This window comes from Trichomycterus rosablanca, chromosome 20 (genome assembly GCF_030014385.1).
Source record: "Trichomycterus rosablanca isolate fTriRos1 chromosome 20, fTriRos1.hap1, whole genome shotgun sequence".
Classification (NCBI taxonomy): Eukaryota; Metazoa; Chordata; class Actinopteri; order Siluriformes; family Trichomycteridae; genus Trichomycterus; species Trichomycterus rosablanca.
In genome coordinates, this window is record NC_086007.1 from 9,778,575 (window position 1) to 9,805,547 (window position 26,973).

Below are 26,973 nucleotides of genomic sequence, written 5' to 3' on the forward strand. Positions count from 1 at the left end.
ACTCTGCATAATAGTGTTTTGGTGGTTTTAAATGTCACCGGTTTCTCAAAAACGTTACTGCACCTCTCTCAGATTTCCTTCATCTGACGCTTATCTGATTTCAATTTCTTACAATCATAAGTCCTAGTCCATGAGGGAGGTCTACTACATACTTAACATATGATTAATATGTGTAATAATGCTCAAATGGAAAAACAGTGTTAAATTCTTTCACAAAAAGAACTGAAATGCTTCACTTCTTTCTTAGGACACAATTATTTTACTCTGTGGTGACTAACAATGAGTCACTGTGGGTGTGGTAAGGCCGGGGATCTACAGAGTGGCGATAGTAGCCCAAAACCTTTAACATTCCAGTTTTCAAAATAAATATTTTTCACTCTCACTGTTTACAGTGAGATTCTGAACATGAACCCAGTTTGCAAGATGCTTAACCATTGCAGCCCCAAAATAAGACCTAATAACAAAATACAAAATGGTCAAAGTATTTAAAAAGTATTCATTTATTCATTTTTACCTTTTAACACCACTTTATTCTGGTCAGGGTCACAGTGGGTCTGTCTTCCCTGGAATCACTGGGCACAATGCAGTATCACACCCTGGACAAGACGCCAATCCATTGCAGGGGATCGCCATCCAATCATGTCTGGCACCACTGGGGATTTGAAACTTGGATTCCAGCAGTAGTGGGCTAATGTGATTTACCACTGTGCCATTCAAGTAGAGAGAAAATGAAAACCAGTTGTAATATACGGGCCAGCTGTGTGACAACTCTGTAATAAGTGGCAGCAAAAAAGCTCCGCAATTACTTTACCAGCATTTGGGCACAGCTAAATGCACATTACTGACCTGTAAATGAAGCATCAATGATTATTTATTTATTTTATTTATTGTAAATACTACTAATACTAATATTAATAATAATTTACATTTACAGCATTTAGCAGTCGCTTTTATCCAAAGTGACAAAGTGCTATGGCAGTGTACTGTCTAAGCAATTGAGGGTTAAGGGCCTTTCTAAAGGGCCCAAAAGTGGCAACCTGGCAGTGGTGGGGCTTGAACCAGCAACCTTTTGATTACTAGTCCAGTACCTTAACCGCATGGACTAGTAATGGCAGTGGTGGGGCTTGAACCAGTGACCTTTTGATTACTAGTCCAGTGCCTTAACCGCCTGGAATAGTAATGGCAGTGGTGGGGCTTGAACCAGTGACCTTTTGATTACTAGTCCAGTGCCTTAACCGCCTGGATTAGTAATGGCAGTGGTGGGGCTTGAACCAACAACCTTTTGATTACTAGTCCAGGACCTTAACCGCTAGGATTACTAGTCCAGTACCTTAACCGCCTGGACTAGTAATGGCAGTGGTGCGGCTTGAACCAGCAACCTTTTGATTACTAGTCCAGTACCTTAACCGCCTCAAAAGGTTGCTGGTTCAAGCCCCACTACTGCCAGGTTGCCACTGTTATATTATCAATAATAATAATAACAGATGATCCAGGGTCGGATGTCTAAATACAGACATGAGTGGCGATGGCCAAAGCCCTGCGATGGATTGATGTTCTGTGTGGTGTGTTACTGCATTGAGTAATGGAGTAACCATGGTTCAGTAACCACTGCAGTGAGTAATGTAGTAAGGTACTGGACTAGTAATCAAAAGGTCACAGGTTCAAGTCCCACCACTGCCATGTTGCCACTGTTTAAAAAAAATTATAATAATAATAATAATAACAGATGATCCAGGGTTGGGTGTCTAAATACAGACATGAGTGGCTATGTCTGAGGAGGGATGGCCAGAGCCCTGTTATGGATTGATGTTCTGTCTGGTGTGTTACTGCACTGAGTAATGGAGTAAACACGGTTCAGTAACCACTGCAGTGAGTAATGTAGTAAGGTACTGGACTAGTAATCAAAAGGTCACTGGTTCAAGTCCCACCACTGCCATGTTGCCACTGTTTTTTTTTTTTTTTTTTAATAATAATAATAACAGATGATCCCCCCCCCCCCATTGGCTGCACGTATTAGGCATGTATTATGACAAGCCAAACAGAAAATATGTAGCAAACACCGATATTTGTTGAATAATATATATATATGACATTTGTTGAGGGGCCCATAATTGTTTTTTTCCTCCTAGTTACACCCCCGGGTGTACGGGTGGCTATGTCTGAGGAGGGATGGCCAAAGCCCTGCGATGGATTAATGTTCTGTCCAGTGTGATACTACATTGAGCCCAATGATTCTAGGGAAACCTACCCCACCACGATCCTGACCAGGATACATTTCTGTTAAAACATGAGCCCCAGGAAACCAGACCCACTGCGACTTTAACCAGGATCAAAAAAGAAAAAAAATACATGTATATAATTTTTATTATACATATTGACATGAGACTTTGTTGAGTATAAATGTCAAAGCAAACCGCAAAATGGAAAACACTAGTCACTCACTCTGTACCGTTTCTGACTTTACACTAGAACGCCACCACCCATGTGAGAGCACATTCAGCCTGGATGTATGATCATGATCTGAAGTCATAGTGGCTGGTGGGTGAGGTGCTGTATTGTTGTCGCTTTTAATAAAGTGGCTTTGCAGGATTCTTGCGCTAGTCGGGAGACATGTCTTTAATTTCCGGGTAAGAAATACCTGAATAAAGTTGTAAACATGGATAGCGAGGCGGGCCTGGAATTAGACACACTAAACCCGGTTTTGGATAATAATAACGACGGAGGAGACAGAAAAGACGGGGTAAGATTTTACCATGTTGGTATTAGTTTGAGTTGAGTTGGAACTTTAGGCTTTGATACTTGAAACTTGGCGTCATCTATACGTACAAAACTACAAATGACGGTGTTAATTATGTAACAAATATTTATTACGATGTGCTTATTTTGAAACATAAAACAGTGTTTTATTAAAGGAGAAGTATTACCGACAGATATTTGGGGTAAAATGAATATTGTAGCTACGTGTATTCGTGGGCAAGTGCACACACGTCTGGTATGGAGCGCTGTCTTCTCATTTAAAGTATTTATTTATCTGTCAATTTCAGTCTTGTATTTCTAATTAGCAGGTTATTCGTGTGTTTTAAAAAATAATATTCAGTCGTAATAGGTATTTAGTCCCCGAAGTGTTTCCTAATCACACAATTATTAGTAAACTGCGTTTAACATCTTAGGTTTATTGTACTTTGCTAAGGTTGTAAAGGTAGGTAAGATTGACTTTGCGTCTCACAGTGTTTACTAGTCACAGACTTATAGTGATTGTATATAGTAGTTGTAAGTAAACAGGACGCCAGGAGGATGTGTACATAGTTTAAAGTTGTATTTTTGGGGACATATAAGATCAAATAGCATTGTTATTGTTGCAATTTATCGACGTTTTTTTTTTTACAGGCGAGCGCAGGAAACTGTTCCAACCACAAAACACGAAGCGCTAGTGAACAGACCCCTTTCATACAGGTACAGGTACAGGTAAGCTACAGCTATATAATACAGTTACAGTCAGTTTACATATATTTGTAAGAATTTTCATATTCTGTGAAAATAATTAAAACACGCTTTTTGTCCACACCCAAACATCCCTATTTTCTTTTCATTTAAAGTTTATATATTTTGTTTTGTTGTTTCGCTTTTTGCATCTTGCGTAAATAGCAACAAGCTAATAGCAAAACTGGTTGGATCTTCGACAACTTAGCTTGTCAGTTAGTTCAATCATATTTGTTGTTTTCTGGTGTAGATTTAACTTCTCTGTACATTTCACATTCATTCCAAAAGTATAAATGAGCTATTTCAAAAGCAGTTTCGACACGTTTTAGGTCATTGTACTACTGAAACACCATGTAAGGGGTAAAAAGGTCAAGAATCACTTCTCTTTATTATTCTGTCTGCTTTCTGCAATTCAACAGTTCTACTGGAACCAAAATAGCTTCACTGTATAATACCACCTGCACAATGCTTGGTAGTAGTCACAGCGGTGTTGGGTTTAAAGGTCTCACCACATGAATGGCCAGGTGTGTGTACATAGTTTACCCATGGAAGAAATCCCAGGATGTACTGTTGGGCGATCCACCCTGCAAGGTACATAAGTTGTAGAACCTGCTGGTAATGTCCTGGTAACAAATACCATAGTATTCTTTCCGATATGTTCCGATGGACTCCAGGCAGGTCAGAGCTGTTTGGACAGCGTACTAGGTGGGTGGTTTCAGATTATTAGTGTATAATGGCTAGTGCATAATAATGTGTCATATTACAAAGCATGTAATCATCTACCTAGTTTTAGTATAGTGTTCCTGATAAAGTTTTTCTCATCTTCACCCTTCCTGCCCTTAAAATGACCTGTTTGATAGTCTGACATTATTATTTTTTATTTTATTTTATCTGAAGTAGTATATTATTACATTGTAGGTTATATAATAATATAAGAATTTTTTTTGATGGTATGGCATTACAGCTAAAATTCAGACACATTATGTAGTTAAATGAAAGTTTTTGTACGGACACTTGTAGTTCTTTCACTTTGACTGTTTTATGCCACTCAGTTTATGCAACGGTGTGATGTTTTACATAGCAGCACACAATTCTCTGTAAAAGAAAAACAGGTCTGACAGCATGAGTGTTTGCATAGCTGCATAACAGAAACTTTTCCCAATGGCCTCATGGCATCCTGGATTAAATAACACACCAGTGAACACTGTGTGTATTGCTGGGTTACTTTCACAATTGATGAATGTCTTCCTAGTTTATAGGGTTCATATATTTGCACATACTTCAAGTGTATTTAACATGGTTTTCACTTACCTAGTACATTTCTTGTCATTCATTGTGTAATTAAATGTATTTCGTGTGTGTTTAATGGTGTGTTGTGGATTCCTATTTGCATATTAAGGTGCCAGAGAGCAATGGTGAACACCATAACAGGAGCCACAGTGACACATCGGCGAGAAGAAATAATACGGTATAAATAACAACAACAAATGTGTTTGGTCATAATCTTTTAGAACTTAGGCCCCAGTGTTCAACAGCCATTCTCAGCCTGATTAAGTTATGTAATTATGCTAAAGCAAACCACAAATGTGGACTACCAAAGGGGACCTAATGATAGTGGGTGTAAACACTGAAGGTTCATGGTAAATAAAAACACCCATTGTATTAAATTATTGATTTTTCTAATTTTTTGTTAGAACCACATTGTGTGACAGAAGGGACACTCCCCATTAGTTCTTTTTAAAAGAATGATAAAACATTGTGAGATAATCATAGCATCAAAACTAGATCTAAAAATTAAGTTTGGCATGACCTTTAAGGATTACAAAGCCTTATGAAACCCCTCACAAAAATGTATTAAATATATCTTACAAATTGTAGCCCAGATAATACTCACTTTAATGTTCAACTGATTCTTAAATGAAATGCTTTTTTTTCTGAGAGCTTCTTCCTATGCTGTACTGATCCTGAAATATTATATCCATATAACTCTTGTGTGCAGACAAGGAGGACATGTGACACCATCAAAAATAAGCTGAATGAACCAGTTGGCAAGCTCAGACTATGGATGATCATTCTTCTCATCTTGGCTCTCATCGCACTTATCATCTTAATCTCTGTTTTGGTCTGCAGAGGTACATACCTACAAAACATACAGTGTATCACAAAAGTGAGTACACCCCTCACATTTCTGCAGATATTTAAGTATATCTTTTCATGGGACAACACTGACAAAATGACACTTTGACACAATGAAAAGTAGTCTGTGTGCAGCTTATATAACAGTGTAAATTTATTCTTCCCTCAAAATAACTCAATATACAGCCATTAATGTCTAAACCACCGGCAACAAAAGTGAGTACACCCCTAAGAGACTACACCCCTAAATGTCCAAATTGAGCACTGCTTGTCATTTTCCCTCCAAAATGTCATGTGATTTGTTAGTGTTACTAGGTCTCAGGTGTGCATAGGGAGCAGGTGTGTTCAATTTAGTAGTACAGCTCTCACACTCTCTCATACTGGTCACTGAAAGTTCCAACATGGCACCTCATGGCAAAGAACTCTCTGAGGATCTTAAAAGACGAATTGTTGCGCTACAAGAAGATTGCCAACACCCTGAAACTGAGCTGCAGCACAGTGGCCAAGATCATCCAGCGTTTTAAAAGAGCAGGGTCCACTCAGAACAGACCTCGCGTTGGTCGTCCAAAGAAGCTGAGTGCACGTGCTCAGCGTCACATCCAACTGCTGTCTTTGAAAGATAGGCGCAGGAGTGCTGTCAGCATTGCTGCAGAGATTGAAAAGGTGTGGGGTCAGCCTGTCAGTGCTCAGACCATACGCCGCACACTACATCAAATTGGTCTGCATGGCTGTCACCCCAGAAGGAAGCCTCTTCAGAAGTCTCTACACAAGAAAGCCCGCAAACAGTTTGCTGAAGACATGTCAACAAAGGACATGGATTACTGGAACCATGTCCTATGGTCTGATGAGACCAAGATTAATTTGTTTGGTTCAGATGGTCTCAAGCATGTGTGGCGGCAATCAGGTGAGGAGTACAAAGATAAGTGTGTCATGCCTACAGTCAAGCATGGTGGTGGGAATGCCATGGTCTGGGGCTGCATGAGTGCAGCAGGTGTTGGGGAGTTACATTTCATTGAGGGACACATGAACTCCAATATGTACTGTGAAATACTGAAGCAGAGCATGATCCCCTCCCTCCGGAAACTGGGTCGCAGGGCAGTGTTCCAGCATGATAATGACCCCAAACACACCTCTAAGACGACCACTGCTTTATTGAAGAGGCTGAGGGTAAAGGTGATGGACTGGCCAAGCATGTCTCCAGACCTAAACCCAATAGAACATCTTTGGGGCATCCTCAAGCGGAAGGTGGAGGAGCGCAAAGTCTCGAATATCCGCCAGCTCCGTGATGTCGTCATGGAGGAGTGGAAAAGCATTCCAGTGGCAACCTGTGAAGCTCTGGTAAACTCCATGCCCAGGAGAGTTAAGGCAGTTCTGGGAAATAATGGTGGCCACACAAAATATTGACACTTCAGGAACTTTCACTAAGGGGTGTACTCACTTTTGCTGCCGGTGGTTTAGACATTAATGGCTGTATATTGAGTTATTTTGAGGGAAGAATAAATTTACACTGTTATATAAGCTGCACACAGACTACTTTTCATTGTGTCAAAGTGTCATTTTGTCAGTGTTGTCCCATGAAAAGATATACTTAAATATCTGCAGAAATGTGAGGGGTGTACTCACTTTTGTGATACACTGTACATTTTAAAGACATCTAAATAGAAGTGCATGCTTTTCGTATGATATTGCTGTCATGTTATATTTATGGTGAAGTAGGTGCCGAACAGCAACATGGGTCTTGATGACGAGTTTTGCATTTTCTCCTTGTCAGCAGGTTGACCATTTTATTGATTGATACTCTGTCCAGGGTATATTTCTACCTTGTGTTCAGGTGCTGCTACTCCATAGCGATATTGATTTGGATCAAACTGTTAATGAATATAAATTAATGAATAAATGTTTTCTGACTTCACAGAACATTGCCACAAGTTCCTAATTACTCTTAACACCATATGACTTGCTGTTTTGTCTATATGTGTAATAAACAGCAATATAATTTTATCACATGCTTATACATTCAGGTCTGTAAATATTTGGACTTATTTATGTTATGTTGTTGGAATGTAAGCTATCATATGCTAGTGGAAAAATAAAATAATGAATATGAAATATGAAAAATATTGTACAAATTATGTTGGAATATGCTGATGCTCCTTGCTGATGCCCTGTCAGGCCTTTACTGTAGCCATCAATTTCTGCTGGTTTTTGAGGTTCTCTACTTTCATTTGTCTTCACCAGGTGAAATTCAATTGCATTCAGGTCATGAGATTAACTTGGTCATAAAAAACACACTTCTTTGATTTTAGAAAAGTGTGGTAGCCTTTGCTGTGTGTTTTGACCGAATGCCTCACACTTGCAAAAACCCAAACCTGTCAAAACAATGTCCAACTATGGACCTGACTGAATGTAGCTGAACTGCCCTCTGCTGCTTATTAACATTACTTTTGTGCATTTTGTTAATTCAGTTCCAAGAGTGGATGTGGATGAGCAGTACAATGTTGAAGAATTTGGTGTGCTACGTCTGTTCAGGGGAAATTTTACACTTAAAAACTTCAACTTAACACCAGACCCTCATTCAAACTCCTCAGATCTGCTGAGTCATCTTCAACAAAAGGTACAGATACTGTTCCCTTTTATCCAAGGGTTTTGATTTGCATCTAGCCATTTTGGATAGCAGTAGGCTGATTTGAGTGTTGCATAATCTGCTGTTTTAAACACTGCACAGAAATAATGGTTTTCTGTGTTTGTATTTATAAACTAAGTTTTAGTAAGTGTGTTTAATGAAAGCTGTGTTCTAACAAGGACATACTTTAAGTGTTTTGGATTATTTACACTTCGGGCGAGTCAGACTTGATGCTGCTCTTTGTAATGTGTGTGTTTTTTTTTTTACTTTTGCTTTCTCTTCCTTTCAAGCTGTCCAACATCTACAGATCCTCCTACGCTTTGGAGAGATATTTTTCTGCTGTCAAAATACAACCAGCAAGGTAACCAAAAGCCTTTTATTCAGCTTTTATTTGATGTATGTAGTTTTCTCAGGATTATATAGTAGTGCAAATACAGGGTACATAAAATCTGAAAACAGCAGTTCATGGCAAAGCTATGCAAGTAATTCATGTAATATCTCACTGAGTATTGTATATAGAAATCTAAAAACATTTCATCATTTCTTTTGAAATTTTTTTTTTTACCCATAAGGCACAAGTTATTACTGGAAAACATGAACTACTGAGTCACTGACCTGAAACTACAGCTCTTGCACTTGCTGTATGCTTCCTGTCATCTGTAGTGTTATGGCACCTCATACTTACTGTACATTTAACTTAACACCAATAAATTATATTCTGCTTTGTCAGTTTATTGTTCCCTTTTTGGCCATGAAGTCAAGTGCTTGTTTTTAAATTGTGGTATGGGCCTCATTAAAAAAATATATAAAGAACATTGCATGTAGATAATTGTCTTAATCTTAATGTGTGTTTAAAAAACAGGTGCTTTTAAAAAACAGGCCTTACAGGTCTGGATGAAATCAATTTTCCCCATCAAAGAACCCCTTTACTAAACAATCAAATGAACCATCACATCACCGCAGATGTATCATGTATTATTTCTATTAGGCTGTAATAATATTTGTAATAATTCATAGTCTTATGAGAGCTTTTAACTTAAACCAAATCAGAGAGCTAAAACATCTTGAGGTACGTAGCTGTATCTGTGTCTTATCTTACAGGCTAATCATTAAAGAAAAATGATTATGCCCTGTGGAAGCTGCAAAAACATGCAAATAGATTTTAGATTGACAGCTGTGTGCTAACAACATCTACAACAAATATGGTGTCTTATAAAATGATTGGGTACTATTAAAGTTATACTGAAAATGTAACTTCCTTTTTTGCTTGGGTGTGCTATATTAAGGACATAAAGCTTTCAGTCTCTACTGTTTGCCTATGTTATCTACATAAAACACACAGTTATTATGGTACTACAGACTAAGACTAAGTTGTAAAGTAAGGCTAAAAGCCTTTATCTGACTGCATTGTGAATTGCTACTCAAAACATTTTGGCTAGTGTGCTTATTTGAAGTATTGTTTAGTACAGTTGTATGTTTTTTAAAAGTGGGCTAAAATAATGAATGTTGATATTTTAAGCACTTGGGTTATCTGCTGTAGGGATAGCAAGGACCAGAGCGGTAGAGAGAACAGAGTGGCGACACTCCCATTGAAAACCGTTGGAAAGGGGGCGGGACATTTTTTCTGCGCAGCTTCCGGGTTGTGGAGCTCTGTATAGTTCCAAACAACCCATAGAGCCCCATTCATTTCCACTACTTATCAAGCATTTTTAGCTGTATGTTGCTTTGTTTTAAAAAAAATAATGAATTTAATGTCATTAATATACTTAATACTGTTATTGTTTAGCATTTGCTCAGCACTAAATGTTACATGTTTATCTTAATTAATAGGTATAACTGAATTTAGCTCAGTCAGTTAAGCTTAATTAATGACACACGAGTCTTTTCACCTAAAATGAGGTGATTAATCAAGAGTCTTGTTACAGAAATGATCATAAAACATTAGAACCACAATAAATCATTATACTTTTACTTTCATACTTAAGTACATTTGAAGGTAAATTTAGTTTAGTACTTTAGTGGAGGTAAAGAGTATTTTTACTTTTACTACTACTTTTACTGGAGTAATATGTTACCTTGGATATCTCTACTTTAACTCAACTGCATGGTTTGTGTACCTTGTCCACCACTTACATTAGACAAAATGAACTAGTGCATATTCATAATGAATTCATTAATGTATTACATGTAGGAATCAATTATTAATCACTCATGAAATAAGAGATGAATGAATGCTATTTCCTGTACCTGCACTATAATGTTAAAGGTACGGTAGTGTGTTTATCAATCTGTTCATTCAGTGCAGGTAAACCTTATGAATCCAGCCACATGGCTTAGTGTTTAGCCAAAATGATTATTATTATGAATCCTCAGGAAAGTGAAGGGAGATTAGTTTATGTAAAAAACAAAACATAAAAAAACTTTAATCTCTGTACTGTATATTGTCTCTACTACTTAATGATATCGCATTATGTAATGTATGCTAATATAATGTACTGTGTGTTAACAAGAACGACCTATTAACAAGTCATTATATACATCAATCTTCCACTTTATATACCAAATTGACATTAAAGCAGATGCAGTAAATGTAAACGCAGTTAAAAATACCCAGAAATTGTACAAATGTTTATTATTTGCCGTTTAATATTTCATTTACTGCTGCCTGTCCCATATGAGAACATGACAGCGCCGGGTTTGTTTGGAACTATTGGAGGGTTACATGAACCACGTGACCGCGTAGCGGCGAGATCAAGGAGTGTCGCAACTCTCTCTCTCTACGGCTCTGGCATGGACCATTTTCTTTTAAGGATGTTGCAGCAGAAAGACTCTTGCATTTGGCTTGCTCATATCTTCATAAAGCTGCTTTGTAAAACTCTGTAAACTATAAATACAATTCATTGAAATAAAATGACCTTATAAGAGCATGATGCTTATGCTTAAACACCATTTATTCACTAAGATTTGAATCACGTCAGAACAGAAATGCTAAGACAACCTGCATTCTGAAGTGTTTCCAATTTGCTCATTTATGTATATTAATAGGTACTGCTATTTTAAGAAAGGGTAAAGATGTACAGTTCTAGGTTATTTGGTGTTTGCCTGGACATTTTTAATTCACTTTATTTTCATGTTTTACCCAAGCTGTATCTAGGTCAGGTATGCTGTGGGTTTGACTTTCCATAGAATTAGTGGGTGCAATTCATTAGTTATACAGCCCTGACATGACTTAAATCCACTCTTACCCCTTTTTCACCGACGCGGACTTGATTTCGAACCAGTTCCGCGAACTAGCGTTCTAATCTGGCACCACAGAATATTTGGTTTTTCAGCGCGAACCGTGACGTCATCTGTGGGCGTGTCACAGTGTGGAGGTTTGGACGCTTTCACAAGACATTATAACATTATATAGAATTTAAACCACTTTCATCTTTTAAAGTTAACCTGATTAAATTTTGAGCCAGTTTGCCGCTGATATTTTCAAAGCAATGAACTGTGTGATATGATGTGGTAAAAGTGACCCGGACAATATAAACGCGTAACGTGAAAAATAATGCGTAACGTGGCTTGTTGTACTAAAACAATGACCGATTAATTTGGGCAGTACATACGTTATATTACTTATAACCAGTAATAACGGAGAGAAATTTAGTGTTTCTGTGTCGTACTTTTAGTACATTCAGCCACGTTATGCTTTTTTTAGGTGAAGCTTTTTGCGCAAAACTCTTCTCACGTCAATGAACTAAAGAAAACAACAACTGCGACAAACACCTCTAAATCTTCTTATCACCAATAGTTGAGCGATGCTTTTTGCATAAAAACGAACATCTGTAACAACAGCACAAATGCTTGCAGGTAATCTACACGCTCCACCATAATGATACTACTCTTTACTTTCGTTGTGTAACGCCCACCGTTGATGACGCAGGCTTGGTTCCCAAAAACTGGTGGAAACGCGGGTCGGTTCTCTACAAAACACCAAGGATCAAAGAAACCTGAACAGAACCGGTTCAAGAACCATGGTTCTTTTGGTGGAAAAGCGCTATGTGGGACCTTACACACTTCTCCAACATAACCAGTCATGTCTGTTTGTAGACGCCCAGCTGGTCACTAGCACCACTGGGGATTCAAACCACTGCACCACCTAAAAGCCTTTGGTTGCTTGGACATAAGAAGTAAAATGCAATCAAGAAAATGTCATTGTTGTACTATGTAACATTTTTTTAAATAATGTTAAATTATCTATGTCTTAGTTTTGCCGGACAATGGCTCAAAAAGTATAATTAACAAGCTTTCCTTACTATTTTTTAGAACTGACAGTACTACTGTTGAGTATGAGCTGACATTTCGGATGCCTGAAGAGCATACGCAGCTAGTGCGCTTCACTCTGAGCAGAGAGGTGGTGTACCATGTGTTTCTACAAAACCTGGTTGACCAGGACACAGAGGACGCATTTTACATTACATCGCTCCACATGGACTGTAAACCTTTGTAAAGTCAATAACAAGGAAAAAGCAAATTACCTGTGATTGTTACATACATATTGTTTGATTTCTTCTTCTTTGCAGTTGGGAACTGAAATAGTGAAATACATTTAAAGTGACAATTCTTCTTATCAAATCTGTTTAAGGAGAGCATTTGACTTCAACAGATATGGTCATGTGATAGGTGCCTTTTGCTGCATTGCTTTATTTGTTCCACATTATTTCATGGACTTTATGGACCTTGACTACGATGTCTACTTTTACTGAACGTGTTCAGACAGTCTTTTAAAAGGATCAAGTTTATCTTTAACTTTCGCTTCATCTGCTGTTCCTAGCCTTTACACACTTTGAACCTCAGTGCCAACTTAAGCACATTAAGGCTTATCACCCATGTGAGCTGTTTATGTACTTTTCAGGTGTACATAACTCAAGTCAGGTAATAATCCTACCTACTTTTGTCAGTAGGGAGAAAATTGGATTTTTAAAGGCTGTGTAGGAAAACTCAACTCTAAATATTTAATTGAGAAAGTTGGGAGGTTGGCAGTATATTAACCAGGGGACATTGCCCTTGAAGCCAGTCTTGACTTTCATTGTTTACAGACAGTATTGGTATATTTTGAGGAATTTTCTTGGACTTTTTCTAGTCAGTGCATATCAACTTTTAAGGACTTGTACCAAATACAGTAATATCTTTTTACCAAGTCACAGGGTGGTGCTGTTGCTTCACATGGCTTTATTTCCTTTGTTTATATCGTTGGTTTGTCTGCATCTACAGTACTTGGTCATTTAAAATGAACCTCTCTCAAACACAGACCTGTTAAACAGGTTTAAACTTTTACTTTTATGTCTGTTATGTCTACCCTGTTCGTCAAAAAGATGCAGTTTTAAAAGACCTGATGATTTATGCTTCAGAGATGTCACCAAATAAGCCTCAACAAAGTATGTGTTTGGTGGGTTTGGTCTCCTGATATAGGACATACCAGAAAAATACAGGAAATGCATTGGTTACATATAGAAACCCTAAACATTGAACCAAGTAATTAATTACCGGTGCACACACCACATTTCATAGGATGTAAGTTTTATGTTTCTTTCTATTTATATGCTTTATTGTGGTTTTTATAAGATATATTTATTATTCAATTTGCTATCAAGGGTTACAGTGACAGACATTTAAACAATTTCATGAATTTTAGAGAAAATTAGCTGCTGAACCTGTATGCTAAGCTAGCTGACTGTTAATGTTGGTGCATAAAACAGTGGTTGACAGATTCTAGTTTTAAAATAATGGCCAAATATTATATTTTAAAATGAGACACTTATTTAAAATCCACTGTACCTGTGAACATGTTTATGAATAGTTAGGTAACTAACTTGAGCCAAGTACTTGTACTACTTACTGCATAGGAAGTGAATGACACCATTGTTGGGGAACTAATCTAATGAATTGTTTAGTGGAATTGTATGTGGTTTGGGATGTAGTTTATTATAAGCATTTCTGTTTCTATATAAGGTTTTAAGTTGTTTGCTTTGTAATAAATAAATTACCATGTTTCTTACTTTGTATAATGCTAGCTTATTTACAACAACATATAGCTAACTTTCAGTAAAATGTGGCATCATGTGCCTTTTTTAAGACCTTTTGCCCACTTTACATGGTCAGACAGGTTCTATTTAAGTGTTTAGCAGTAATCATGCCTAGGTGTGGATAGTGACCCAGTTGAGTTTCATTAACTGGTTGATTTACCAGCTAAGGGGACAATAACATTTTACATGGGGCCAGGTAGGGCTGATCAGCTTTAGGAATTAAAATCATTATTTAATAAGCCTTTTGTGTTTATTTGGGTTCTCCTTCTATACTAAAAGCAGTTTGTTAATAACATATAAACATTTAAAGTGTTTCACAGCACTGTATACGTATATGAATATATAATATTCAAAACAGTGTCATTGAAAAAATCACAATCCAAATCCATTACATTTGTTTCCACAGTATGTTGTGTATTCCGAAGTTATTTTAAAAACAGGCTTGAGGGTTTTTGATTTAGTTTATTTGTAGTAAACTGATAAGCTTTGCATACTTGTTTAGTTTTCTATTGTATTAGTTCTAAGAATGTTTTGGGTTTTACTAGTTAATTGTTAATTTTCTTTACACTTTGTGTCAGGATGACCCAATTCTTCTGCAAAAACCTCCTAACAGTCTGGGTCAGAGTCAGTCATTAATCAATCCTTCTGTCACTGGGCTTTAGCCTTGTTGTCACAGTGTGTGGTCTACAGTGGGGAACAAACCATGTGTGTTTTTGTTATTTAATATATTATCACTGCATATATCCACTTTACATTTACTCATATTGTTGTTTGACTCTACTTTAATTTAAATAAAAAGATGCATTCATAAGTGTAAACATATAAGAAAAATATATTATACTGTAGAAAAAAGTATTCAGAGACCACAAATTTTTCTCTGTGTACTGTGATCCCTCAATAAAATGTAATGCCCATACTCATTGCAGGAAAAGCAGCCCTATATAATGATGCTCCTACCCTTATTTCTTCAAACATAACAAGCTGATCTATTGCGAAAGAGTTCTATTTTTGTTTCATCTTGTTTTATTTTGTTTAATCAGCAAAAGAGTTCTTCTTGGCATGTGGCAATGAAAATAATGGCAGAGCAGTTTATTTTTATTGTTCCCTGACTAACCAGTGTTTTCAGGTTTTCATGTTGTAAAATCTTGTGCATTGCACTTGTTTAGTGACTATTTGTGGTACCATAAACTTTTTACTTTTACCTTTTATTGAAAAATTAGTACTGACAGTATTGATGTTTGCTATGGCTTTGTAGCTTTTTTCTTTTCTTTTTTAATGTTCCCCCTGAAAACTTTAAAAAGAAAATAGTTTCTAAACACTGGTAACATATTTTACATATTTTATTATAAGAGCAGGTGCAATTTTTTAAGTCAGAAAATATATTTTAATTTATTTCTACTTGCAGAATTAAGTTAAAAATGTTTCTTTGCTGCTTTTCTTTGCTTTTATAATCAAAAATATTACCACATACTCATACCAGTTTTGGACAGATTTGACACAGGTTTGTTTTAGCTTCATACATCACAGATTAATACCATAACCATATGCACTTACATATATGAATACATGAATATAATTAAATATTAGAAAAAAAAAAGATTTTTAGAAAATCCCATCAAACTGCTGATACTTTCTAATAATTACTAAGAAGTTATTTAAAATTAGTTGTTGAGGTAGCTTTTCAGTCGTATAACATAACTGAAGCAATGTGGCAATAGGCCAATCTTTTAAGGAGATTTGCATTCTATAATCAGTTCATAATACTTTAAACCAGACTGGCAGGAGCGCAACAACATTTCTACACCGATTAATTCAATCAAATGTCTTGGTTACAACTACCTTGTGTGATAGAAACTTGAATCACAAACACATGTGCCCACATATTTCTGTATTTCTGTAGTTATGGATGTAAAATTTTGAGCGTTCCTGGCCAAATTGATTTTTAATGTGAAAGGCAGTAAACGGTTTCTGTAAATGCACAGTGACTTTACATTTGTTAAAAATAAAAAAAAAGAAATATATACAAACTAAAGGCAGTGATTCTTATTAATAAAAATTTTTATTTGAAAAATAACTTTAAAACTTAAAAAAAAAAAAATTACATTTATTGTACATTAAAGTACATTATTGTAATAACTCCATGTGCTGCACATAATTTTCACAGCTCACAAAAATATACATGCAATTTTGTTTATTTACTACTTGTGTCCTGATCTCTATATGCAAACTGGCATATTGAGTTAATTCATCCTGGGTTCTAAAGTTTAGCACAGCATAGTGTTTAAGTTTAGCTATAGGAGAAAGGCGTGTAGATATTCCATGCCCTTTTGTTAATAGGAAAGTTTAAGTTATCTTCTTAAGGAGTAATCTCTGCTTTTATTAGCCAAAAGGCTTAAAAGCTTTACCTAATACTTGTTCAGGTCTGGTGTTTCCCAACAAGCTAAGTCAGGAATCACCAGCAACTTGACCAAACGATTCCAGGATTGCTTTTGCTTCCAGACTGCTGAAACCGCAGTAAAGCAAATCTGTTTTGTTTCTGGAGTTATGGGTGCTTATGGATCTAGTTTGGATGACATTTTGGCTGAGGATATGCATCACTGGTACAATAAGTTCATGAAGGAATCTCCATCTGGGCTGATTACTCTTTTTGAGCTGAAGAACATGCTACAGATGCAAGGCATGACAGAGGAGGCCGGCAGCTATGTTGACCAGGTCTTTTACACTTTTGATATGGATGGGGTAAGTGCATTAACACCCCACTTGTTAAGAATAATATATAAATACTAATAAACTGCAGCACAAGCATTCATAACAGTAATAACATATTAACTGTGAATACTACAGTACTGTAAGGCCATCTATAGCTGCCCAGATATCTATTCAAAACCAAATTTATTTGTATAAAAAAACTATGTTAATTCTGATTACACTATTATGCATATTAAGCACTGTGATGGACACCTTAAAATGTGCAATGTTATTTTAAATATAAAGTAAAATATATACCTAAATCATTATTATATTAATTTATTCTACTATCATACACTTGTTCTATTATACACCTGTTTTCCATTTCCGGAACAGATCAAAACAGAACCTTTTAAAACTACGGTAAGCAAAAAACATTTTAAAAGGCAAATAAGTTGTCTGTATCTATACCAAATAGCATGTTTCTTAAAATTCCTAATTCATGCTAATTCATGTAATTATCCAGTAATGTGTTAAAAGTGCAGTGTGTAAAATCATACAGATCAGGATCAAAGTCTTCAGTTAGTTTTCACATCAAAAATCAGAACAGAGAAATTGTTACATTATTGCTTTATTGCATTATTACATTATTTATTGCATTGTTGCTGCAAGACAGGCTGTTCTGAGTATGTTAAACTTCTGTTGTGCTGAGTTTTTTACACACAACATTTTACACAGAACGGCACCAAAATGATAGTTCTGCAGGCAGAAACACCTCGTTGATGAGAGGGTTAAATAAATAGACAGACATTGTTGTGCATTCTGTAATGCTTTTTTCTGCTCACCATGGTCTTAAAGAGTGGATTTTTAAATAAGCTTAGCTTTCTGTCCATCCTCCTTTGACCTCTTTTAGCAACAAGGTGTTTCTGCTTGCCCCATTTTATGAGCACTTGTTTTTTTGAAAACAGTCTCAGCAGTTTCTAACATCCTAAAAAATCAGCAGTTTCTAACATACTAAAAACAACAAACATGACATAGTCAAAGCCACTTAAATCACACATTTCTTGATTTTGATGTTTGATCCTGGTCTGTATGACTTTATTTACTGCACTTCCGCCCCCTGACTGGCTGATTATATAATTATATAACATAGTATGTGTAAAGGTGTTCCTAATAAAGTGGTCAGTAATTGTATTTCGTGTTTTATATGAATGAAATGTATAGAGGTTGTTTTTTGTAGGATGGGTATATAGATTTTGTAGAATATATAGCAGCTGTGAGTCTACTACTGAAAGGAGAGATCAACCAGAAACTGAAGTGGTACTTCAAACTTTTCGATCAAGATGGCAATGGAAAGATTGACAAAGATGAGATGGAGACCATATTCAAGGTATTAAAAATGAATTTACATGCTACAATTTGTCAAGCAAAAATCCAATACTCCTCCTTACTGGGGCTGTTGGCTAGTAGTTAATTTCATCCTATGAATGTGTATGATGTTGACAGACATGACAAAAATTTTAGGATATTTTTTATATTGTAACCTAGATAGCTCAGCTTCTAAGCTAACAGCAAATTGGAATTTCTTTCTTTCTGTTTTTATTTTTTTCTTCGCAGCACTAGAGCACTAGTTGCTTTTTATTCAGTATTACAAAAGATATACTGCCAAATGTATGTGGATACTTGCACTAATTATTAGGTTCAGATAGTTTAGCCACACCCATGACTAACAGGTACATAAAATCAATGATATACAATAAATGTATAACGTCTCTCAAGCAAGGTCCATAAACTGTTTGACTAGTGTGGTGTGAAGAAACTACAGTGGCCTGTATAAAGGTAGAAGTTCCCACAGGCACACATTTGTTGCCTATTACTAATCCTGTAAAAAAGACAGACAATTAAATACAGACAGACAATAAAATGCAGACAGACGATAAAAGACAGGTAATTAAATGCAGCAACTGGATTTACTAATGTAATAAGTAATCGAGCACTGAGAAATGAAAACAGTTTTTGTCAGTGGGGAGATTTTTATGTACTGATCTACAGTTGGACTTCTGTGCCAGAGATAAGCTTTGAAAAGGTTCAAAAGTCTGATTCTCACCAACTCATGCCCTTAATCTTTTGTGCAACAAATTACTTCCTAACCTTAATTAGGTACCTTAAACCAGGTAGCATAAGTCACACTTGTCCATTTTATTAGGGATCTTTTAGGCTTACTCTTTTTTCAAATAAATCAGAACTTTCTTCAAGAAATTGGTCAGCCAAAATGAAAGTTACTATTTTCACTGATAAGTCAAAACATGTGTGGTGTAGAAATTGGCCTAAATGGCTTAAAATGCTTTTACACAAAGTTACTTACAAAACAGAATTAAGCTGTTTTTAGGGTTAAGGGCTCTAGGACCCAACTGTAGTGTGGTTCATTTAAGTCCAGTAAAGTCTGGTTAGTTTTGGACAGTTTTGTACATTTGCCTCAAAAAGCATTGTTCGGTTACATGTATACATGGACATTTTATTAATTATAGAAATTAAGTCCATATTTTCTGTCACTTAAACTGTTTCATTAATCCAATTACTGTATATGTAATGAACTAACTACAGACCTCAGTTAGTGTGCAGGGGTACAATTATGCTAAGAAAGCAGAAGGCCTTCCCTAAACTGTTGCCACAAAGTTGGAAGCATACTCTGTATTTTATGAAATTGATTTGTAAACACTTCTATAAATAAGTGTGAGTGTGGCAGAAAAACATGAACTCAGTAATTAACAGGGCAGTCCACATATATTTGACTATATTATATACAGTACTTAATTTTATTTTTTAATAAATTGCCAGTTTTGCTTAATATTTTTGTTTATAATTAGTCCATACAAGCAAAAAAAGTTAAATAAGACAAGTGGTTATAATGCTTAGAGTCAATAAAATCACCTTTCTTTATTTTACACAGGCCATCCAGGACATCACCAGAAGCTATGACATTCCTCCAGAGGACATCGTCACTCTCATTTATGAAGGAATTGATGTCAATAATGAAGGTATGATTTGGATGCCATTTTTTTAGTCTTTCAGACATTTATTCTTAAAATAGGTGTATATATGTGTTATTTTAGATGTTCAATAAGTTCTGGCCCCATTATTATTTTTAATGTACTCTGGGGGATGTTTTTCCACAAGAACGTTACAGGATTTGGCTGCATTCATCATCCATCGTCCTTACTACTAAGAAGCACCTCTATAGCACAATGCTGCCACCACCACATTTTACTGTACATGTAGTATTAACCAGGTTTTTGACATAGTGCTTTTTCCTTGTGTTTACAACTTCCAGCAGGCATCTTGCCACTCTACCATGAATGCCTAATTTATGGGGTGCTGCAGAGATGATTGTCCATCCACCAGTTCTCTTAGATCTGCACAAGAATTTTGGAGCTCTTTTAGACTGACCATTATGGTTATTTAGCTCAACAGTTAAGGTGCTGGAGTAGTAAGCAGACTGGGCCCCTGAGCAAGGCCCTTAACCCACCCTTAATTGCTTAAATTGTATTTAGTCATAATTGTAAATCACTTTGGATAAATTCATATGTGAAATGCAGCAAATGTAAACACAAATGCTCGGATGCCCAATTTGCCTGGACTATCATTCATTAACTTAACAATTACTCAACAAATTATTGATTTACAATTTCACGATATTACTAGGAACACTTAAAGCCTTAGATTCATTTTAAGATTGATTATTTAATTAATTGGCCTGATGTACTAAAAAATACAAAAACTATATTTCATTAACACCAATTTTAGCAATTTGAAAAACATGAAAGTGTCAAAAAAGTGTCCCACAGAACTGGAATGTCACATGTATGTTATAGTCTTATTATGACAAATAAGTTTATGTTTTTCTGTTTTAGGTGAGCTGACTTTGGAAGAGTTTATCACTGGAGCCAAGGAGCATCCTGACATCATGGAGATGCTCACAAAGATGATGGATCTGACTCGTGTGTTGGAAATTATAGTCTATGGTCAAAAGAAGCCTGAAAAAGATTGACAGTTTTGGCAATGCTAAGTAATTGAAAATAAGCCTAGTTTCCATCACCACCTGCTACATCGAAATAATTTCTGATCAAAATACACAAACAAATTAAAAATAAGATCAGGTGATGAAGAAAGAAAATATGGATTCTGTGAGAGTTAAACCACTGTCCATGTCCCTAAAGTACATCACTGCTTCTGAGAAACAGCTTTTCACTGCAAATCAGCGGACCAAGCAAAATTACTCTTGTGTACACAAAATGAACTGGAGGAAAAAAATGAGCTGGATTCTCATTCTGAAATACCGTAGATGATCCACTGTGGGCTTTAAGGACAGAGCCTTTATTACAGATGTTTGTAATTATAACCTGTAATATGTGACCTTATTGGCAGGATCTTCTCTGAACATTAAGTAGCATGTTCATATTCACCCTAGTTATGCATAATAAATGTTTTGTTATTTTTACATAATTTGTACATGTAGGAAATGTGTAGACAGGTTTCAGATTTCATCCACTGAATTTATGCTGCATTCACATAATGTTAATTTGTAATTGTGAAGGCTTTGCATTTGCACTGCTTATGTCAGCAGATTAGCTAGCCTAATCTGAGATGTAAATCAATAGTATCTCTGGCCTAAGCAGTGCAAAAGTAAATTTCTATATTGACTCAGTTATGCACATAAAGTAAACATAAAGTTAACAAGTCAACACTGGGGACAGTGGTTACTTAGGAATTAAGGCTTTGGGCTATCAGATGGAAGGATTAGGGTTTAAATCCTGGCTCAACCAAGCAGGCTCTGTTGGGCACAGCAGGGCTCTAAACGCTCTTAACTTCAGAGACACTTTACAGTGGCTGACCCCAACTTCCAAACAAGTTAGGATGTGCACAAAAAAGTATATTTTTACTGTACTGTTTTACTGTACTGAATTGGCTAAAGTACTTTGAATTGTAGCTAGGCATGAATGAGAGTGTGTTGTCTTGTGATTGGCTTCATGTGCAAGGTGTATTTCTGCATTGTGTCTTGTGCCCTATGTTTCGAGGTGGTATCGGATTCACCATCCCTTGATGTAGTGGTGGTTAGTTAGTTTGTTTGTTTATTAGGATTTTAACGTCATGTTTTACACTTTGGTTACATTCATGACAGAAAAAGATTTTACTCATTACACAAGGTTCATCAGTTCACAAGGTTAAATCGAACACAGTCATGGACAATTTAGTATCTCCAATTTACCTCAGTTGCATGTCTTTGGACTGTGGGAGGAAACCAGAGCACCCGGAGTAAACCCATGCAGACACGGGAAGAACCTGCAAACTCCACACAGAAAGGACCTGGACTTCTTGCTGTGAAGCAACAGTGCTACCCACTTAGCCACTGTACCGCCCTGTAGTGGTTAGTAAAAATAACTAAACTTTAATTGGTTCCAACAGCCCCACCTGTAGTTAAGACTCTTAGGTCTTGAAAAGCACCTTCAGTGCCTTAAAAAAGTATTCAACCCTTTAAACCCTTTTTTTTTTACATTCACTGTCTCATACTGCACATTTGATGTGTCTTTTATTAAATGAAATCAGCATGCATTATGAAAGGCAAAGGCCTATAATAAAATAATAGTGATGTTTAAAAAGTATTGATACCCCTTGTAAGATGAACTTCAATCATATGCAACAAATTACCTTACCATCTTGTTGGTAGTTAATAAGTGTTTTTAGTTCCTTCACAATGATCAACTGTCCATCTCTTTGTGAGTTATTTAATGAGCTGAAATAACTTGCATGCAATAACTTAGAGAATCTGTAAAAACATGATTACTTGTAACAGCATTCATTGTAAATTACAATTGAATTACAATTGTTAATTTGTAATTTGTAGTCCAATAAAATACACATTTACACTGTGGTTACATTCATGGCAGAACAGGTGGTTACAGATTACATATGATTCATCAATTTTGTATCTCCAGTTCACTTAACGTACATGTCTTTGGACTGTCTGAGGAAACCGGAGCCCCCGGAGAAAATCCATGCAGACACAGAAAGGACCCGGACAGCTCTACCTGGGAATCAAACTCAGGACCTCTTTGTTGTGAGGCGATAGCGCTACCCACCGTGCTACCCCAAAAAAATGAGCAGTTTGTCTGCAGTGTGAACAAAGTCATTAACCTATGCAGATTTTATTTTTATGAAACAAGAAGTCACAGAGGGTTTACTGGCCTCTTAATAAAAACAGCTTTGTTACTGTTTTGTTACAGTTTAAGTGAGAAAAGGAAGGAAACATTTATAAATTACATGAAATTTACACCAGACACGTAAGTGTCAAATAAGCAAGCTTTAAGTTCTCTTTCCTCCTACATCATCATAATTAAGAAAAATAATTATTGTACCATTTAAATCAGTTTAGTTGTGTAATCAATAGTTTAGTGGAAACAACATGTTAATAATGAAGAGTAAAACATAATGATATATAAAACTGGGAAATGTATTCATAAGAAATGAAAGTTCATATTTACATGGCTTACATGAACATAATTTCAGTATTACAATATGTTCAGGCTTGGGCAATCTGTGTATTGGCTAGCCTGATTGATTTCTGCAATCACTGCTGGCATGAATATTTCGGAAAGCTGTTCAAGGGTTATTATTAAAAAATGTCACAATTAAATATTTACTTATCAGTCTCTTGAAATGATACTGTTTGACTTACAGAATACTCAGTGTCCAAACTGGAGTGAAATATTGGCAACAGACAATCTGTGTTTGATTAGACAATCCCAAGTGTGTAGCAATTCTGTTTCAAAGATCTCAGTGACAACACAAGGTAAGTAAGTACAGTCTGACCACCTGACTGCAACACGTCAAGAAAGTTGGACAGGGGCAGTATAAAAGTTTTAAAATAAGTAATAGTAAATAAGTAATAGTAAATAAGTAATAGATTTCTTTTAATGTGATAAAAATCCAAAACATGTTTTAAAAATGTCCACAGGTGAATAGGTCTTTAATGAAATTAATGAAAGTCTTAGTAATTTACATGAAAGAAAGGTTAAGGTTTGGAAAAAGGTTTAAGATTCATTGAAAATGCATGATTGAATAGCCCAAAGATTTTTTTTGTATTTTCTTTATGCATTTTCTCCCCCTTTTCTCCCAACTTTTAGCGCATCCAACGGCCCGATTGCATCATGCTTCCTCTCAACTAATGCCAATACCCGCTCTGATTGAGGAGATCGAAGCTAACCCACACCCCCTCCGACACATGGTGCACTAGGTGAGTGCTAATGCGGATCAGCCCTGTGTACGGAGAGACACACCCTGATCAGCGCACTCTTTCCCTGCCCCTGTGCAGGCTCCATCAATCAGCCAGCAGAGGCCGTAGTTGCATCAGTTACGAGGAGACCCTGTCCGGCTTACTACTACGCCTCCCTATATGAACAACAGGCCAATTATTGTTCATGTGGCCACTCAGCCCAGCCGGAGCTTCGATACGATGTATTCAAGACCCAGGTGTGCTAGTGTGTGTTTTACCGCTGCGCCACCTGAGCGGCTTGAATAGCCGAAAGATTTGAGAGCAATGTTTATCAGCACACAGTTGCAGATAGATTTAGGGATTGTACCATCTACTGTCACATCATTAACACTTTATTTTTTATTTTTTTTATTTAAAGTTTTAAAGGTCAAGACTGAAAACCAATATTAAGTGCTTGTGATTACTTTAAAACTGACATGCTTCTGTAATGAATATAACTGTGTGGGCTTGGGAATATTTTGAAAAACTTTTCAGTATACACAGTTCATCACTGCATCAAAAAATGCAAGATAAGATTTTACTACGCAAGCCAGAAGCCATATATCAACATCATCCAGAATCACAGCAGACATCTGTGGGCCCAAGCTGATCTAGGAGGGAATGATGCTTAGTAAAAACTTGTAGTGCTGGGGTCTGAGGAGTGTACCTTTTAAATTGCTTTGTCCTTTGGGCTGAATAGGAATTCTAAATTGATATTAATGCACATTTAAAAAGCCAGCATCTGTCATGGTATGAGAGTGTGATAGTGCCAGTGGTAACTATGCTGCCATGTAGATGATACCCCTGCCTATTTCAGCAAGATGATGCCAAGCCACATTCTGCACGTATTCAACAATATGGCTTCGTAATAAGAGAGTGGAAGTGCTAGACTCGCCTGTCTGCATTATTATGCACAATATGAGACGAGACGCCACACTTTAGTAACTGAAGTATTATATTAAGCAAGAATGGGGAACTATTGTTATTTTAAGTTTATGCCTTTCTAATTTCTAAATAAATACATTAAAAAAATTATTTTTTAATCATTGTCAATTACATTTAGTGAAACTAATTCATACATGGGCCAAACTGATCTTAAACATTGAACCTGATCTTGTTTAACAGCAGAGATTTGATTACTTTCCTAGAAAGACTTAAGATTTAAGATAAATGCCAGTCTGTGTCAGATAAATAATAAAGTGTTTAATTCTGTGCATTTTAAGAATATTGTTTAATTTTGTTAAGTTTTATTTAAGAGGTCAAAACCTCTAGCCAACATGATTTGCTAAATGAAATGGTCTGATCGTAATTACACTGGGGTCAGTGGCCTACAGCAAACTTGATTGCTTTAACTTGCATAATGTCCTTGAAACAAAAATAGAAACCTAGATAAAATCACATAATGGAGACACCGATTGCTACATCACTTGGCAGTCAACGTCTGATCCAGTCTGATCAGATGAACAAATTTACGCAACACAGATGTCCCTCCCAGTCTCTCGCACACTATTTAAGACCAGCAGCTCCTGACTACATGCACTGCACTCAGGCCTCTTTTGCCACTACACCGCATTTTCAACACCACAAGAGTTGCCTGAATTCTTCTGATCAAACATGCAGTCCGCCGAGACCAGACTGAACAAAAACTCTTTGCTGCTGGCGCTGAAGCGCTACAGCGCTGTTGTCAAAAACATGGAACAGACTGTCCTGCTTCCCAGCCTGCTGAGAGACGTCCCATCTGAGGATGCACTGGACTGCGAGGCTGCAGAGAACTGCAAGGACCTGTACGAGTACTATCACATGCTAAAAGCCATCAGGAACAAAGTAGAGAGCGGCCTTGTCCCCACTGAGGACGGTCCAGTGAAGAGGCACGTCGCTCTGCAGAAAACCCTGGAGCAGCTGATGGAGGATGAGCCAGAGGCACTTTTCTACTTCCACCTGAGAGGCCTGTTCTCAGTCATGGGCACCCTGACCAAGAAATCTAAAAACCTTACAGAGAAATATCTGGACATTGTGGGCACTGGACATTAAATGCTTTTGCAACAGTTGTTACCGTTTGTCCATTTGTCAGCAACATTATCAATGGTTCACTTGGATATAAAAGCTCAGTACCAAGTGTATGTAATCACAGCAAATCTGTTGAACATCTGTTTGCACAAAGCAAAATATCTAAAATTATGTCAAGTGCAATAAAATTACAGTTGTCACTTTACCCTTCTATTGTTCTACTGTATTTTATTATCATTTCCAGTGTGGCAGAGGGCAAATGTGCAGTATGACACTGATAACTAATACAATTACAGTCTGTTTTAAATAAATCTTCATCCCTTTAGCTTAGTCTATACATATATAATGCACAGAATAACATACTTTAACAAAACCCTCAACACAAAGCATTCACAACAGGATTCCCATTTAAATGCATATACCTTGATTTTCAGAAGTTTTATTACTTGCCACAGTATATGAAATGTAGATCATATGCTGCATAAACATTCTCAGTCTTAATAAAACTTTGATCACAGTGTACACTTATAGAACATTTTATCAGCTTCACCTGTCTGGTCCGATATTAATTTATTACTTTATAAGCTACACCTACCATACAGAACAACTTTGTGGATATACATTTACTGATCGTAGTGCATCTGTTGCTCTGTACACTG

At 36.4% G+C, this 26,973-nt stretch overlaps 3 protein-coding genes across 8 annotated transcripts; all 3 read left to right on the forward strand.

The window, feature by feature from the left end:
- The first annotated feature begins 2,636 nt into the window (after positions 1 to 2,636).
- Positions 2,637 to 14,282, forward strand: LOC134334492 (TPA-induced transmembrane protein). Of its 5 annotated transcripts, none has more exons than XM_063016820.1 (7): positions 2,637 to 2,740; positions 3,388 to 3,465; positions 4,880 to 4,948; positions 5,480 to 5,612; positions 8,082 to 8,230; positions 8,530 to 8,600; positions 12,551 to 14,282. In XM_063016820.1, exons 1-7 carry the CDS (start codon positions 2,657 to 2,659, stop codon positions 12,732 to 12,734), a joined length of 768 nt encoding a protein of 255 aa, XP_062872890.1. In that variant the 5' UTR covers positions 2,637 to 2,656; the 3' UTR covers positions 12,735 to 14,282. The 5 variants fall into 5 exon arrangements, with proteins under 5 accessions (XP_062872890.1, XP_062872891.1, XP_062872892.1 ...); XM_063016821.1 differs by having other exon boundaries at positions 3,388 to 3,459; XM_063016822.1 differs by having other exon boundaries at positions 3,388 to 3,453.
- Positions 14,283 to 16,854: 2,572 nt separating this feature from the next.
- Positions 16,855 to 26,639, forward strand: guca1c (guanylate cyclase activator 1C). Of its 2 annotated transcripts, XM_063017013.1 has the most exons (5): positions 16,855 to 17,049; positions 18,239 to 18,388; positions 19,949 to 20,036; positions 20,910 to 21,041; positions 26,420 to 26,639. In XM_063017013.1, the coding sequence occupies exons 1-5, from the start codon at positions 16,855 to 16,857 to the stop codon at positions 26,584 to 26,586; spliced, it is 732 nt and encodes a 243-aa protein (XP_062873083.1). In that variant the 3' UTR covers positions 26,587 to 26,639. The 2 variants fall into 2 exon arrangements, with proteins under 2 accessions (XP_062873083.1, XP_062873084.1); XM_063017014.1 differs by lacking the exon at positions 26,420 to 26,639 and having other exon boundaries at positions 20,910 to 21,459.
- On the forward strand, positions 25,838 to 26,525 carry thrsp (thyroid hormone responsive). Its single transcript, XM_063017015.1, has one exon. It carries the CDS (start codon positions 25,922 to 25,924, stop codon positions 26,336 to 26,338), a length of 417 nt encoding a protein of 138 aa, XP_062873085.1. The 5' UTR covers positions 25,838 to 25,921; the 3' UTR covers positions 26,339 to 26,525.
- Positions 26,640 to 26,973: the final 334 nt, after the last annotated feature.